Source organism: Littorina saxatilis, linkage group LG2 (genome assembly GCF_037325665.1).
Source record: "Littorina saxatilis isolate snail1 linkage group LG2, US_GU_Lsax_2.0, whole genome shotgun sequence".
In the NCBI taxonomy this organism is placed as follows: Eukaryota; Metazoa; Mollusca; class Gastropoda; order Littorinimorpha; family Littorinidae; genus Littorina; species Littorina saxatilis.
The window spans coordinates 81,584,064-81,601,563 of record NC_090246.1 but is presented as its reverse complement, the minus strand read 5'-3'; the positions used below and the strand labels follow the sequence as shown (position 1 = coordinate 81,601,563).

General features: G+C 40.2%; 1 protein-coding gene across 4 annotated transcripts in view; it reads left to right on the top strand.

Moving 5' to 3' along the window:
• LOC138959877 (uncharacterized) overlaps positions 1 to 16,734 on the top strand; it is a 19,606-nt gene extending 2,872 nt beyond the window's left edge. For 3 of the 4 annotated variants that reach the window (XM_070331532.1, XM_070331534.1, XM_070331535.1), the window contains exons 2-9: positions 230 to 370; positions 2,925 to 3,001; positions 4,615 to 6,556; positions 7,052 to 7,192; positions 8,071 to 8,151; positions 8,524 to 8,631; positions 9,548 to 9,628; positions 11,494 to 16,734. In XM_070331532.1, coding sequence (XP_070187633.1) covers positions 230 to 370; positions 2,925 to 3,001; positions 4,615 to 6,556; positions 7,052 to 7,192; positions 8,071 to 8,151; positions 8,524 to 8,631; positions 9,548 to 9,628; positions 11,494 to 11,708 — 2,786 coding nt within the window. In that variant the 3' untranslated portion in view covers positions 11,709 to 16,734. The remainder of the gene's footprint in view (positions 1 to 229; positions 371 to 2,924; positions 3,002 to 4,614; positions 6,557 to 7,051; positions 7,193 to 8,070; positions 8,152 to 8,523; positions 8,632 to 9,547; positions 9,629 to 11,493) is intronic. The other variant, XM_070331533.1, reaches the window with a different exon arrangement.
• The last annotated feature ends 766 nt before the right edge of the window (positions 16,735 to 17,500 follow it).

The following is a 17,500-nucleotide window of genomic DNA, read 5'->3' as shown; positions in this document are numbered from 1 at the left end:
CAATCTTTTTTCTTCTATAATGACGTTTGTCTCGGTGACTTTGGCATCATAAGCAGTGGAAAAACAGGTCCCTGCCAGACTTGCTTGACATGACCTCATTTACATGATATATATATACACACATGTGATTTGAACGATTATTATCTCACGAGTGTCTCTCTCACGCATGTAGGATGATATTATTAATCAAATGAAAATTTACTAATAAAATGTTCTATTATGTCACTAGTGGAACCAGGAGGCCGAGGCCAGAGATTTAAAACAAGGGAGTACTTCCCACATTTCTCATACGGCCAAAGAATGGTGCAGGCTGCACTGGCTAAGAGTCTACCTGCCATACCATTGCCAGATGACACCAGCAATCATCCAGGTACAATGTAATCCCATTTTTATTTTGTTGAAAGGCAAGATTTAACCAGAAAGTAAGGAACTAACTCAGGGGTTCCACTTATTGCACACACAAAAGTATATATATACGCAGTTTTCAGCCTCCGTACACATTTTCACCGACATGTTGCATTTTGTCACGCAAAATTACAATTGCACTCAAAAAACTAAATAGCCACGAAGAGAGCACCTGAACTCCCACCTCTGATTCTCCCCACCCGCCTTGTTCATCACTGTTAACACTTGTGTACTTATCGCCAGAGGCCATAGTACCAGTGCTCTACCGAATTGAATCTTTATTCCTTAGGTCACTGCCACCGGCGATAGCCATATAAATTATATGAATGACCAGCTCTACCGAAGAGGAAGATTGCATTACATTTCTTTGGGGAGGGGGGGGGGGGGGGGGGGGGTCATGAGTCACAGAATAAATAATTGATCCTGCTGTGTTCAGCAAAACAATGGTCTGCCTTATCACACATGCCATCAGTTTGGTGCACTGCCGATTCAGTTTACAGGCCAGGGGTGTCCGGGTCTACTCTGATTACATCGGACTGACCCACAGTGATTGTTTTTCAGGCCGAAATATCTTCCATTTAGCGCCATGCAAATAGTTCAGTTCCTCGCTTAGAGGCCTATTACCTGTACAGAGCCACTGCAAAACGCAAACAGACCGATCTGTCGTCGGAAAGTGAAAGAACAGAATCTGATGAAGGGACTTCTTTTAGTTACTTATCATCATCATGTCCAGTGATGGCGCTAGTACTTTTTTCAAACCGGTACGCAAACTTTTATGAAGCAAACAGTCCAGAAAAAAACGGTAGGCTGGTCATTGGAACCAGTTAGAATCCAGCTCAGAGTACTGGTTTTATAGTTTTGCCAGCGAAAAAAGACGCGGTAGTTCTAAAAATCAACGGCAGCCAATTTTGTTCGGGGATTTTTTCGTTTCAACCGGTAAAATACCGGTAATTACCGGTTAAAGCCAACACTGCATGTCTTCTCAATCGTAGTGAGAAAAACACACTTCTCCTGCGCGTTTTTTCCCCCAATTAAGTTTGTAATGGTACGCGTTTTCCCCGGCTCATACGCATTTTTTCAGTCATGTTGTGTATGCAAACGCAAAAAGCAAAAACCCAGTGGAACCCCTGACTAACTAACTGTTATGCAATACTTCTGGAGGGGTGATCACACTACAGTGAACACAGTTTAGTTATGACTAAGATATGTAGTTAAATTGCTATTCTGATACACATGGAAGAATTCAGGGTTATGATTTGATAGTCTCACATGGACCTATTTCGGTCATAAGGCCATATATGTCAACGGAAGCTGCTCAATATCCTATATATTTACAACAATAAAGCATGCTTCCTGTTTCATCACCGTGGATGAATTAAGTGCTTGCATGCACATACCTGGTCAGGTTTGCTTCTGTTACTGGTCGACAGACGATATAGTTTGTACAAAAACTAAATTCTTGCCGTCCATGAAATACATCCCTGGTAAAAATTCAATTCCTGCAACACACCTTGCAAAACTAGTAGCTGCAGTCTAGCAGACGGTCTTTCCAGTGCTTTGTAATGAATCGGCAATATTGCCTTTGCCTATGCAACGCTCATATATATGCAGATCCCAATCTGATGAATGGACTGACCCACAGTTAACAGAGAAAATAAAGGACCCACTAGAGAAAGTGCTGAATTCTTGGGATGTAGTCTGATGATAGACGGAAGACAGACAATAGACGGAAGACAGACAATAGACAGAAGATAGACGGAAGACAGACAATAGACGGAAGATAGACGGAAGACAGACAATAGACGGAAGACAGATGGTAGATCGAAGACAGACAATAGACGGAAGACAGACGATAGACGGAAGACAGACGATAGATGGAAGACAGACAATAGACAGAAGATAGACGGAAGACAGACAATAGACGGAAGACAGACGATAGATGGAAGACAGACGATAGATAGAAGACAGACGATAGACGGAAGACAGACGATAGATAGAAGACAGACGATAGACGGAAGACAGACGATAGACAGAAGACAGACAATAGATGGAAGACAGACAATACACGGAAGACAGACAATAGATGGAAGACAGACGGAAGACATACAATAGACAGAAGACAGACGGTAGATGGAAGACAGACGATAGACGGAAGACAGACGATGTAGTCTGACGATAGACGATATATATACGGACGTTCAACCAGTATTTGGCTTCAGCTTGATTCAGGAACAAGAGGGCGACCGCAACTGAGTCGCATGTGTAGACAAACCATAATGCCTTTCTCCAGTCCAGTCTATGAAATAGGACTTACAGCTGATCTAGCTGGACTCTACGCAAGCTTCAGTACGAATGAAGTAAAATCTCCCATATCAAATTTATTATACACAAATATGAAAACAGTTAACTAGACTGTTCTAACTGTAAACCAACGTAAAGGGGAAATATGAAGCTCAAAAACAGGTTTAAGTCCCAAGCATCATGCAACCACAGGCGCTTTCTGTCTGTCTTTCCTACAGTTGACTGCAGCTTCGAACCACAGGCGCTTGTGACAGAGGACTCTACAAGCAGCCATCACTCAGTTGACTCCCAAATGGTGAGTTTTTATAGAGTAGATTATTTGTTGCCCTGTCTGAAGATATTTTGTTTTTGCGATTTGATTTGTTAAATGTTTGATCTGCATTACTTGTGAGTTTCCTGTGATGACCAAGGCAATGAAATATGTTTGCTATCTGCAGTCTATGTTCTTTTGCCTCTGAAAAACATGCATCAGAGTTGTGCATTCTATTTTTCCTCACTATTGATTGGATTAACGTTTTTAATTTGTGACTGTTTACTGTTAATGTGTTTTTTTGTGCCTATGATTCCATTTTCTGAGGCTGTGCTTATATTTCTTTATTTATCGTCACAGTTCAGTACAGACTTTTAACTAGTGAGAAGAGCATCCTTCCAAATGGACATGTAACAACAAATTTTAGTAGACCTGCTTCGCTTTATTAGCAAATCTAATGGCAACATTATTTCTCGAAAAACCTATAGTTCACTATTGACCAGCAGGGATAGACAAATAGTCTACCCGATTGCCAGGAGTGAGTAAAAAAAATCTGCCGGGCTAAGAGAAACCACCTGGCAACTTGTCGGCTGGCTATAAACATTCTGTACCAATGCAACAGTTTTGGTTGTAATTTCAAGTTTCAAAGCGATGCAACAATTGGGGCATGTGCTGGGCCAGCAACATTTCTGGCGGGCTAGTGAGTACTAGTGTAGTAACTTTCTTGAAGTTACTAGTCCTGTTGGCGAGTTAAGATTTGAAGATTTGGCCATCCTTGACAAGAATGATTGAGATTAAAAAAATCTTGATCAGCACAGAAAATAGCTAGGCTTTACTTTTTTGGTATTTGTTCAAGTCAATGGATATTCTTTTTGCATCATGACTTGTAAAACCCTTGGCAGATCTATGAGGTTGCACATGTGACCAATTGTATGAGCAGCAGTGATGGCCAAATCTCAAAATTTTAATTTGCCAGCCGAACGAGTAACTTCAAGAAAGTGACTAGCCAGACAGAAATGTTGCTGGTCCAGTACATACCACACAACAGATTATGAGTATCAGATTTCTTTGTACAATCAAAATAGAGGTGTTTTTGCAGATGCCAGAGGTTCCTGCATCTGCAGTGTTAATGTGGCTTTAAAACACCATAGTAGTACAACCAACACTTTTGCATTTGACCAGAATTTTCACTGGCCAGATGGGCGAGCTGCCAGACGGTTTCTTCTAGCGGAGACGGATATTTTAATCGCCTCTGGCAATCGGGCGGACAATTTAACCGTCCCTGAGCAGGAATGTGCTTATTGAGCTATATTTTCATATCGTGACGCGGGCCGGTTGGGAATTGTTTGGGCCGGTTCAAATTGCTGACCTAAAAAAAATAAGTTAAGGTAAACCCCTGGACACTAGTTTTTAGGACCTGGAGAGGACCCCAGACAATGGGGCCTCAAGGTTTGTCATACCCAGAACATCCGTTTTAAAGTTTTGTTCCAGCTGGGACTCATTGAGCCCGGTATCGCTGCGTGAATGACACATTTTCCACAAAACCACCCGCCCCATGTTCTATGAAAGATTTCTCTTCAAGGTCACATATCTTCTGCCGGAGGGAGGCTCAGTGCAAACTGACAGCAATTTTTGACGATAGTTATTGTATTTTGCAGGATTTTTCAGACAAAGACATGACATATGTCCCAGACTCTGCCAGCAGCATTGACGGATCGCATTTGTACCCACCATTGTTTTTTGGGTCACAACTCATCACAAAAATGGCTACGGGAACTGAAAGTACTTGCCCTGCCCCTGCTGAACCTGCTTGTCCTGAGTCCACATCATGCCCCAAAGAAGATCCATGCAGAATCAAAGGATTGTCCTTCGCTGAAACAAAGACTGTTGGTGACAAAACTGTACCCAAGCCTAAGCAGCACTTTTGTTTGTTTTGTCAGAAACCACAATCACGTTTGCCTCGGCATATTGAGACGCAGCACAAAGATGAAAAGTCTATGGTCCCTTACTTGAATGCTAAGAAAGGATCCGGAGAAAAGAAGGCAGAGCTGACAAAGCTTCGGAATGCTGGTGACCATCAGCACAATTTGAGTGTTCTGAGAAATGTGTCTGGGACACTGGTGGTGAAACGGAGGAAGCGAGAAAGTCCTTCGGTAAGCAACTTTGTTGCCTGCCCTTATTGCCTTGGATACTTTCAAATAAAGGATATTTACAGGCACAAGTGCGTAGAAGCAAATGATGGCTCACGGAGGGAATTTGTAAAGAAAGGGAAGCTAATGTTGCCCGATTCTGAATGCAAGGAAGATGAGTCGGAGGCATTCCAGTCTTTTCTTGACACACTGCAGTCAGACCATATCCGTCTGGTAGTCAAAACTGACCCTTTGATCAAAGAGCTTGCGAGAAGCCAAGTAAAACGGCACGGATTTAACCCGAGTCGTTTCGCCCAAATACGAAACAAAGTGAGGGAGGTTTCACGTCTGTTATTGAAACTGCGAAAAGTGTCAGGACTTGAAAACGCTTCTCTCAAGGAATTTCTCACGCCTGAAATGTTCAAAACGGTAATAGAAGCAACCAAACAAGTCGCTGGTTACGAAGCAGAGGAATACAAATTCCGAATTCCATCCTTAGCCAACAAACTTGGCTACACAATCAAGCTGTGTGCTGACATACTGGAGGTCCAGGCCGTGGAAAAAAGGAATGACAGTCTGAAGTGTGATGTTCAGGGATACCTGAAACTCCATCAGATGAGATGGAATGAAGAAATTTCTGCCCACGCAAGTCGCAATCTGTATGAACAGAAAAAGGGACATGCAAAACGTCTTCCTCTGTCGAGAGACGTCGCCAAGCTCTCCTCTCACCTCAGCAATGTTTCAGCCGCGGCCACCCAAACCCTCACTACAGCACACGAAGAAAAGGAGATCAAGGCAGCATGGAAAAGCCTTGCGGAAGTCACTCTGACCCAGATAATCCTTTTCAACAGGAGAAGGTCAGGCGAGGCCTCAAGAATGAAACTAGTAGATCTAAATCAACACGAAACTCACGATGTGGATGTCTTCAAATCACTTAGCACATTTGAAAAAATCCTATGTAACAAGCTGACCAGGATTGAGATAATCGGAAAACGTGGCCGAATTGTCCCAATTCTCATGACTGCACAGGTGAAAGCAGCTGTGGAACTGCTTGTGCAAAAAAGAGATGATGCTGGTGTCAGCGGTTCCAACAAATTTGTGTTTTCTTGCACATTCTTTCAGTCGGAGGGGCACATTCGGGGATCTGACACGCTTCGAAAGTTTGTGACATCAGCGCAGTTGGCAGAGCCACAGTTCATCACATCTACTTCACTTCGAAAGCAGGTTGCTACTCTGTCCCAGATAGTCAGTTTGAAGGACAACGAGCTGGATGCCCTTGCTCAGTTTATGGGACATGATGTTCGCACTCACCGCGAGTACTACCGCCTCCCATCAGACATGATGCAGTTGGCCAAAGTCAGCAAATTACTCCTTGCCCTTGAAAAGGGGAAGCTGCAAGACCACCAGCGCTGCACCCTGGATGAGATGGAAGTGGCTGAAGATGAAGCCATCACCTCGGATGAGGAGGCAGGTATGTGTGACATTTTGAAGATGAATTCCTTTGCTCTTTTTGCACAAAATGAACACAGCTAGACTATCTCTAAATCTAGTATTGTAATAACCTTTTTTTTGTATTCTTAAATTCATCTTCTTCTCCTTCTGCTTCTTCTGCCTCTTCTTCTTCTTCTAAATTGGGGGGCTGAGATGGCTCATTCGGTACACAGCGTGGACTACATATAGTTCCTCTGACTCTCATAGTCACAGGTTTGAATCCCGGTCTCCCTCTCTCTGGTATCGCCTTTGTTGTGGCTAGTGACATTGAACCACCAATACAATTTTATTTGTTTTAAATCTAAATTGAGAACGTTCATACTTCAATGCACACTACAATGTGATATATTGTGCTAACATTAATTTGCATTACACAATAAAGCAAACATTAATACTACGGTACTTACTACATAAACTTTTGTACTTGCGATCTGGGATTTTATCTATTCTATCATATTGTAACTATTATTTACAGAATTTGTTGAAAAGGGTCACAGCCCTATTCCAGAACGATCTGCATCAGGAAGGTTCGCAACAAAAGACTCTTTGGCACCGCCACATAACCAGCCCTCTCCGCCTATGCATCAACCTTGTCCTGCTACAGCTGCACCTGACAGTAAGTCTTCTTCTTCTGTGTACGCATGCTATCAACTACAGTACTGCAAGCACTCCCAGTTTCGGATAAAAACAAATGCGATTGGTCACTTTGGCAGAAATAACAACTGTGAACAGAATGTTGATAGTAAAAGAAAGTAAGGAAGCAGGAAAGATGAGCCGGTGCCTACCTAACAGCAAACTAGATAGCTCCTGGTGTTCAAAAACAGGAGGGGCCCTTAATTTAAGTCCGCAGCGCTCCACTGCAGTAGGTGACAGTAAGTGACAATATGGGCTGAATCCATCCCATCTACATGGTGTTGGAGTGGGGACAGGACATATTTGAATGGCGATGTCGCTGTTCAGTGTCTGAAAGTCTCTTAAGTTTGTAGTTGCAAACATGACTTTTCTTTCTCTTTACCCCCCCCCCCCCCCCCTCCTCACTCCCACAAAGTAACATAGTAGATTTAATTTCTTATTTGTAGCTGCCATTCCATGTAAAAGTGAATACATTTACTTATTTAGTATAAACTTGTCACCCTGGCATGAGGTAATATGACCGGCACGGTTGGCCTAGTGGTAAGGCGTCCGCCCCGTTGTGGGTTCGAACCCCGGCCGGGTCATACCTAAGACTTTAAAATTGGCAATCTAGTGGCTGCTCCGCCTGGCGTCTGGCATTATGGGGTTAGTGCTAGGACTGGTTGGTCCGGTGTCAGAATAATGTGACTGGGTGAGACATGAAGCCTGTGCTGCGACTTCTGTCTTGTGTGTGGCGCACGTTATATGTCAAAGCAGCACCGCCCTGATATGGCCCTTCGTGGTCGGCTGGGCGTTAAGCAAACAAACAAACAAAAAATGAGGTAATATCACAAGGGTTATTCATGTTTTTGTATTTGTCAGATTCTGCTGATGATGAGGAAGCACCAGAAATCCAAAGGAAGTTTCAACGGTGTGCTGCTGACAGCAGTGCATGCTCAAACAGTTCAGTATATATCTTTCTCCTTAGTCAACCAATTTTCCATGGGGGCGCGACTGGAGATGGATGAAGGTCAGGGGGTTCCTGTGTTCGAGTGGGAACAGCTTGAATTTAACTCACAGAGTTGTTTGTGTCCAACACGCTTGTCGGAGGTGTTTTTTTACGGCGTCAATGTTGGGGGGTGGGTGGGGGTTAAGGATGAGGGGTAGAACTGCATTCGTTGATGCATTTTGATTGTCTTACATCTGAAATGTATTTGTACCTTTGAAGAATAGTTCATTCCTGTACACTCATAACACGGAACACACGTTTATTTATTTTGAACATAACATAATTAATACAATAAATAATTAATTATAATTTTATTATGTCCCCAGGCGAGCCCCCTTCCTCCTGGACATTCTCTCCTGTTGGTGTGGCAATGATGAACAAAAGATGCAGTGTATTCACACAGATCACTTCTCCTTCAGCGTCATCTAACGAAAGTAAGCTTTATTGCATATAAATTAATTTAGAAACATGCTGGCGTCACCCCCCGCGGGTTAGGGGGAGTCCCATATTGGTTGGGACTAGAAAGAATTTACCCGCTGCTACCCAGCATGTCGTAAGAGGCGACTAACGGTTCTGTTTCTTCTCTTCTTTTGTCTTATTTCTGCCTTACCAGTCCTTTCACCTATATTTCCTTCCAAGAAAACTCTCCCTACTATTCCCTGCAGTTTTCCAATTCTTTTCTTGTTGTCTTATTTCTGCCTGACTGGATCCATCACCTTTATTTCACTTACCAAAAGTCTTCTTTTCCACATCCTTATTTCTCTGCACCCCGCATGTCGTATGAGGCGACTAACGGATTCTGTTTCTCCTTTAACCCTTGTTAAGTGGTTCTTGTATAGAATATAGTCAATGTTTGTAAAGATTTTAGTCAAGCAGTATGTAAGAAATGTTTAGTCCTTTGTACTGGAAACTTGCATTCTCCCAGTAAGGTCATATATTGTACTACGTTGCAAGCCCCTGGAGCAATTTTTTGATTAGTGCTTTTGTGAACAAGAAACACTTAACAAGTGGCTCCCTCCCATCTCCACCCTTTCCCCTATCCCATCTCCCCCTTTCCCTCGTCGCGATATAACCTTCGTGGTTGAAAACGACGTTAAACACCAAATAAAGAAAGAAAGAAATGCTGGCGTCATGTACGGACGATTAACTAAGCGCCCATTACCTAGTTGTTGAATGACCGCATTCCATAGTGGAAACTCTTGTGTTTAGTTATTTGACAACGAAATTGATATTTTAAAAGCATATGTCTTTTAGCTGTTGTCCTTTTTTTGCTATTTTGCATAATCTATCAAATGATTTGAAATAAAGATAAGGCAGCTGAGAAAATCTATCGTCTTTTTTTTCCCCAAGGTTCAACTGACAATGAGTACCTACCTGAACAGTGGAGCCATTCCAAACCAAAGAAGCTCAAATCAAAGGCAACGCGCAACAGTGAGTGGAAACATAATCATTGTCTTTATACCTCTTCTTTCTCTTTGTGAACTGAGCTTTAAGGAGCTGACTCAATCCACACAAAAGTTATTCTTTTAAAGTAGAACAAAACCAGTAAACTAGATAGTTATTGTGTTTTTGAGTAAGGTAATATCCTTCTCTGAAGCCCTTGAAAGGAAAAATAGAGCCTGTTCATAACGTGTTAACTGTTAATCTAACTAGGAGCGTATAGTTATTGTGTTTTTGAGTACGGTAATACCCTTCTCTAAAGCACTTGGAAGGAAACATAGAGTATGTTCACAGACCTGTTTACCCTCCCGGAATTATTACGGATTTAGGGTCTAAATTCCGGTATTACGGAAATCTACCGGAAATTCCGGTCACAAGAACCATTTCCGTGTGTGAAAATTTAAAGTCGAAATTGTAGTACTAGTAGTCACCGGGATTTTGATTTCCCGAAAACCCTTTTAGCTCAAGGCCGACCGGAACAGCCTTGTCTGCGCATGTGCAAAAACAAGGTATTTGTCGGTCAACGCGTGGTTTTTGTGCATTCGGTCCGATCGACATGGGTCGTAAGCGTAAGGCCGATCTCTCTGGGGACAAAATGCCAACCAAAAAAGCTCAAGTTGTACAGGAATATCGGCAAAACTATCAAGTCAAGTGGCAGTGTCTGGCGAAGTCTAAGAAGAGCGAATCACTTGCATTTTGGTGATCGAATTGAGATCAGTGCAACAACAAAGCTAGTCAGTCATGAGTCACTGCAGTCGTTCGTCCGCGAACCAAGCGAACGTGTCCCGAGGTTAGACGCAGCATTAGTTTATTTACAAAATGCAGTACACAAATGAACATGGAAACAAACAAATTGTGTTTGGCAAAACATGAGCCTGCTTCGCATCGAGTTTATTTGACCAGTATGTCTGTGCTTCGACATTATCTCTTGCTACGGTCAGTGACTTGTGCTGTTGCCGGAATTTGAAAGTCTTTTTGAGTCTAAAAGTGATCTCCATTAATCTTTCTCCAATATAGCAAAGATCACAGTTCTTTGAATTGAAAAACTTTAAAGAAAATCTTTAAATAAAATGAACGAGCCGGTCCACAAAAAATAAAGGTAGCTTCTGGAGAGTGTTTTTCTGACTGGTTTTAATGCAGGATGTAAACAGGTCTGTGTTCATAACGAGTAAACTGTTAATCTAACTAGGAGTGGCATTTTGTCAAAGAGCAGTTCAAATCCGTACGTTCTTTAACATATCAAAATGGCCTGCTGTCGCTCAGTTTTCTTGATTCAAAACTAAGCAGTAAATTGTATAATTATTTAAAAATGAATAAATAAGTGGATCAGTTAACAAGTGCAATGGCTAACTGACCTGCCACTTCTCATGCCCATTCGTGGCTTCTGTCCCATGCTTTGAAAATGAATGTGTACAGGGTCTGTAATTCCGGTTTTAATTTAGATTTGAAATCTTTTGTAATTAATGGATTACGCCCACATACACTTCCGTGTATTAGAGGCGGGGACGGGAGTCCCAGGAATTGGAAAAAAGAGGAGGTACTATATCTAACTTACATTGAACAACCAAAATGTAAGCAGCACTAAGATTGACAGTGAAAATGTGACAGTTTTAGTGTACTAGCTTTAGTGCCACGAAGAAGAATCAGAACAAATGTTGACTCGGGAAAATAAATGTCCATGCCCAATCAAGATTCGAAATAGAGACACTGAGATCACGAGTTGTCGGCCTAGACCACCAGACTACCCGGCGCTCATATTGAGTTGGCATGATTGTTCCTTATAAAGTTTTAATCCGATAACATATTTAACCTTTGTATCTCCGGTAATAGGTCTTGTGATATCTGTGTCCACAAAGGTTCAAACCAGCCACGTCGACTGTGGTTGGAGGAGGAGGTGAAGGCAGTGGAGGCTCATTTGTTAAAATATATCGCCACGCAAGTGCTGCCAAGAAAAGAGGATATCCAGAAGTGCCTTCAGGCTGAAGAGGCTCTGAAAAATCGTACCTGGCTACACGTCAAGAACTATGTACGAAACCGGATTACTGCTTTGCAAAGAAATCAGCGAAACTAAATAATGTTCCGCTTTTCAGCTACTGATCATCTTTCCAATGTTGTTGCTGATCACTACCACTAAGTAGATATATATCTAGTGCAGGTTTGTGTCTTGAGCTGTACTGGACAATGATTTACACATTTATCTTTATTTGTTTTTATTAATTTTGACTATGAGCACACTGGTGGTTGTGTTTCATGTTAAATGATTTATTTAGTATGTGTTTATGCAAATCATTTTTGGCATTTTGAATAAGCTAGATGTGACCTTTCTTAGCACTGATCCAAAGGTCAGTTATGCGGTCAAAACAATGATGGTGGAGGCAGTTGGCTATTTTTAATTCATTTGCATAGCAAAAACGAGGCTATATATCTATTGACAACTGACCACCTATTGAACACTCAAAACTTTTCAAATAATGGAAGCTTTCATTATAAAAACTTGTCTTGGTTATGAAACCTATGAACACTTATAAAATGCATGTGATTACATCAGCAAAACAAAACAAAATATAAGCAAGTGAGTCATATTCTTTGTGGCTTTGCCCTTGTTTAACTGTATTATCATTATTTATTATCATGAACACAGACTACCATAAGGTCCGCTCCCCTCCCCCCCCCCCCCCCCCCCCCCGCGGGTTAGGGGGAAGAATTTACCCGATGCTCCCCAGCATGTCGTAAGAGGCAACTAACGGATTCTGTTTCTCCTTTTACCCTTGTTAAGTGTTTCTTGTATAGAATATAGTCAATGTTTGTAAAGATTTTAGTCGAGCAGTATGTAAGAAATGTTAAGTCCTTTGTACTAGAAACTTGCATTCTCCCAGTAAGGTCATATATTGTACTACGTTGCTAGCCCCTGGAGCAATTTTTTGATTAGTGCTTTTGTGAACAAGAAACAATTAACAAGTGGCTCTATCCCATCATCCCCCCCCCCCCCCCTTTCCCCGTCGCGATATAACCTTGAACGGTTGAAAACGATGTTAAAACACCAAATAAAGTAAAGATAAGGTCCGCTATTAGGAAAGTCAAAACAATCAAAGTGTCATATGCACTTTGTCATCGTGTGTGACATTTTATTGTCAACACAACGATGGTGGTGTTTCACATGTTATGATTAATTCAGATCTTAAGTGTATATAAAGTGTATTTATGTACATGTACTTTTGACCATTTTAGATAAGCTTAATTTGATATTTCAGGGGCCTCTGTCAAAAGGTCACTACAGCATGTGGTGTCAAAGCAACCATTGTGGAGGCAAATGGCCTATTTTTAACAGGATGTTTGAAGATGTGTTTCTTTTATTATTTGTTTGAGAGACAAGAAGTTGGAAAAAAAGTGTTATTTCATGTTCTTTTGTCACCGAGGGCAAAGTTAGTCAATCATTGATATAGTAAAAAAAATCTGTTTTGTTTGTTGCCATTGAAATAACACTTACAACAGCACTAAACATGATGTTGCTAATTATCTTTTTGTGGACTATTCAATGGAGTGTTTTGAATTGTGCCATTTATCATGCAACAACTGGTTTATTTTTACGGTGGTTGATTTTCCATTATGCAAAAATATAATTCTATGGCTGAAGACTACCTTCTTCTTCTTCTTCTGCGTTCGACGTGAAGACTACCTCATTTCATTCTATTTCATGATTATACTGAACACACTCTAGCAGTAGCCCTGCTAGTCCGTTTAAGGAAAGTCGACACATTGTATGTTCCCGTCAGAACAATGTATATACACTGGGTGCGTATGATGTTTTTTCGGTTTTTTTATTATGAGCACACTGGTGGTTGTGTTTTTTTAATTTGATATTTAATGATTTATTCAGAATGTGTTCTTGCAAATCATTGTTGGACATTTTAAAGGTGCTCGTCTGCATTTTTTCTCCTTTTTTTTTATATTACTACATTTTAATTTAACTAAAAAGTTGTGACAGATGACATCTTCTTAATTTATTCCCCTTGTTTTTAACATGACTATTATAAGGAGAGTTTGCTGAGAAAAAAACCCATTGTTTTACCTATAACTTTTTTAAAATAACTTTTTGCACAGTGGTTCTTCTCATCATGTGACTTAACTTTTTAGCGAAATTTAATGGTAGGATTATGAATAAATAAGCAAAACACAGACGAACACCTTTAAATAAGCTAGATGGGACATATCTTAGGATTGGTCAAAAGGTCAGTTTATTATGTGCTGTCAAAACAACGATGGTGGAGACAATTGGCTATTTTTAATTCATTTGTGCAGCAAAAATGAGGCTATGTTCTGACAACTGACCACGTATTGAACAGTCACAACTTTTCAGACAATGGAAAAATGCATGATACAAACTTGACTTGGTTATACTTGTAGAGCCTATGAATACTCACAAAATGCATGTCAGATTCTATTAGCAAAAAACAATACGAAATCTGAGCAAGTGAGTCATGATTATCGGTGGCTTTGCCCTTGTTTAAAGCGGCTAGATCTGATTTAAAACAGCTATGCCTACGTTGCATTCAGACATTGTTTTCAGCCGATTTGAGCGGAATGGCTGTACATATTGTTCAGCCAACCTTAATTAGAGCAACCCTTACCCTTGTTATCCCAAAGAAGTACTGTACGCCCCCCGCGGGTTAGGGGGAAGAATTTACCCGATGCTCCCCAGCATGTCGTAAGAGGCGACTAACGGATTCTGTTTCTCTTTTTACCCTTGTTAAGTGTTTCTTGTATAGAATATAGTCAATGTTTGTAAAGATTTTAGTCAAGCAGTATATAAGAAATGTTAAGTCCTTTGTACTGGAAACTTGCATTCTCCCAGTAAGGTAATATATTGTACTACGTTGCAAGCCCCTGGAGCAATTTTTTTATTAGTGCTTTTGTGAACAAGAAACAATTAACAAGTGGCTCTATCCCATCTCCCCCCTTTCCCCGTCGCGATATAACCTTCGTGGTTGAAAACGACGTTAAACACCAAATAAAGAAAGAAAGACTTAAGAAACGTCGTTTAAACTCGGCGTACAGCGAGCTTCCGCAGCGACCACTGCTCTTTTGTTGTGGAGGCTGTGTGAATTACTTCCCGTTTAGTCATGCATATAGTCTCAATGCCACACTGAATTGGCCACTAGAACCCGAGTTTTGAGATATGAAACTATTCCGGTCGTGAAGCATTGTTATGGTTTATAGTAGCATAACACTAGTCTGGTGGCGATAGGAGAGAGTAAATCAGACCTAGCCGCTTTAAACTCTCCCTCTTGTACAAAAGAGTAGTGGTCGCTTCTAAAGCTTGCTGTACGCCGAGTTTGAACGACGTTTCTTAAGTGTACAGTACTTCTTTGGGATAACAAGAGTAAGGATTGCTCTAATTAAGGTTGGCTGGGCAATATATAACAGCAATTCCGCTCAAATCGGCCAAAAACAAGGCCCGAAGGCATCGTAGGCATAGCCGTTTTAACTTTATTATCATTATTATTTATTATCGTGACCACAAACTACCATAAGGTCCGCTAGTAGGAAAGTCAAAACAATCATAACGTATCATAAACACTGGGTCATCGTGTGATCATTATTATTTATTATCGTGACCACAAACTACCATAAGGTCCGCTTGTAGGAAAGTCAAAACAATCATAACGTATCATAAACACTGGGTCATAGTGGTGTTTCACATGTAATGATTGATTTCGATTTTGAGTGCTCTATCCCATCTCCCCCCCTTTCCCCGTCGCGATATAACCTGCGTGGTTGAAAACGACGTTAAACACCAAATAAAGAATAAAGAGATATTTTGAGTGTATATAAAGTGTATTTATGGTACATTTACTTTTGGCTCTTTAGATCAGCTTAATTTGGTATTTCATGGGCATCGGTCAAAAGGTCACTTCAGCATGTGCTGTCAAAACAACGATGGTGGAGGCAAATGGCCTATTTTAACAGGATGTTTGAAGATTTGCTTTTTCAATTTTGTTTGAGAGACAAGAAGTTGGAAAATAGTTTTATTGTATGTTTCTTTGTCACCTGGGGCAAAGTTATTCAATCGTCGCTATACGTTTGTTGGAAGCTATAATACAAAGGATAAATTGGCAGCTTTCTTACTTTCTGTTAGAAACAAAAGTATATTTTTCATTTGTTGCAATTGAAAAAGCATAGACCTTACTAAAGATGCTGCTAGTTGTTTTGATTGTGTGGACTATTCAGTGGAGTGTTTTAAATAATCTGTATATATATATATATATATATATATATATATGCCAATTCTCATGCCTCACAGTATTTTAACATTGGTTTATTTTCCATGTTACAAATATGTAATCATATGACTCGAGACTACCTTACTGTGTTATATTGCATTATTATCATGAACGCATTAGGCCCACTTATAAGTTTAAAGAAAGTCAAAGCCGTGTATTGTTCCTTTCAGAACAATGTTATACACCGGGTGTGCATTATGTGTTTTCATTATTTTTAATCATGAGCACACTGGTGGTTGTGTTTCATATTTAATTATTTATTTGGAGTGTGTTTGATTTAGCTTAATTTGAATTTTGTTGGACATTGGTCAAAAGTTCAGTTTATTATGCGCGGTCAGAACAATGATGGTGGAGGCAATAGCCTATTTTTCAACAGGTTTGAAGGTTTTGTTTGAGAGAAATAAATCTGTCTTTTTATATTTAGTCAAGTTTTGTTTTCTTTGTCATGTTGGGCAGAGTTATTCAATCGTTGTTATACGTTAAGTTCACTGATTTCTTAAATCTAATGTAAGCGCTGTTTAAGAGGTTTTGAAGGTACAAAATACACTTTTTTTCTCTGTTCTCTTTAACAAGATATTCAGATTTGTTTTTCTTCTTTATTTTAGTTTGAGACGAGAAGTTGTACATGCATTCTATTTCCTGTTCCTTTGTCAACTGGGGCAACATTCAATCACTGTTATAGCCTGGTTGTAAGCTATAACAGTATAAGTATAATTATACAAAGGATAAATTCACTGCTTTTTAAATGTCTGCAAAAAGCAAATGTCACCGTTTTGTTGCATGCCATTGAAAAGGAATAAAAACTACCAAACGTTATTTTGCAAAACATGCTTATTGTTATGATTCGACTGATTGTGTTTGTATGTGGATGTGTGATCACAGGATTGCAGATTGCATGGACATAATCGCCACAGGGAAAATCATTCAAATCCTTACTCCGAAAGTTAACAAAAAGCTATTATTGTCTCAAGAAGAGAAATTGTTTCTACAACTGAACACACAGACTGTAAAATGCATGTGTATACAAAAGCAATTATGCTAAACAAGCCCATCATTAAATGAATGGAAGTCAAAGTAAATAAAATAAAATGCAATTTCAAATGTGAAGGTATCTTAAAATGTCGATGAACAAACGCAAGGGAACTGAGCGCCATCATAAAAATACCTTTCATTACAAGGACAAAAAAAACCGTAACTGACAGACTGATTCTAATATAGGTCCCTGATAACACTTATAGTATCCACCACCTTCAAATATGATCATTAAACTTCATTTTAAAAAGCTTCATGATTATGCACTGCAAAGTAAGCTACACGTTTTGTTTAGCTGTTTCGTACACATAAAAAAAAGGCTTTGTGATTCTTTGGTCTAAGTGCCAATAGAAGGTTTTGAAAGGAGCAAGTTAAAATGTAAAGGCACACTACCTTATATCATATATATACAATATCACACTACCACGGAAAGTCAATACAATGCATACCCAGGTCAAAACAACGTTCACACACGAGTGTGTATCGTGTGTATCATCTTTGTCAACACAATGCAGGCGGTGTTTCAGTTTATTGAAATATTGCGTGTATG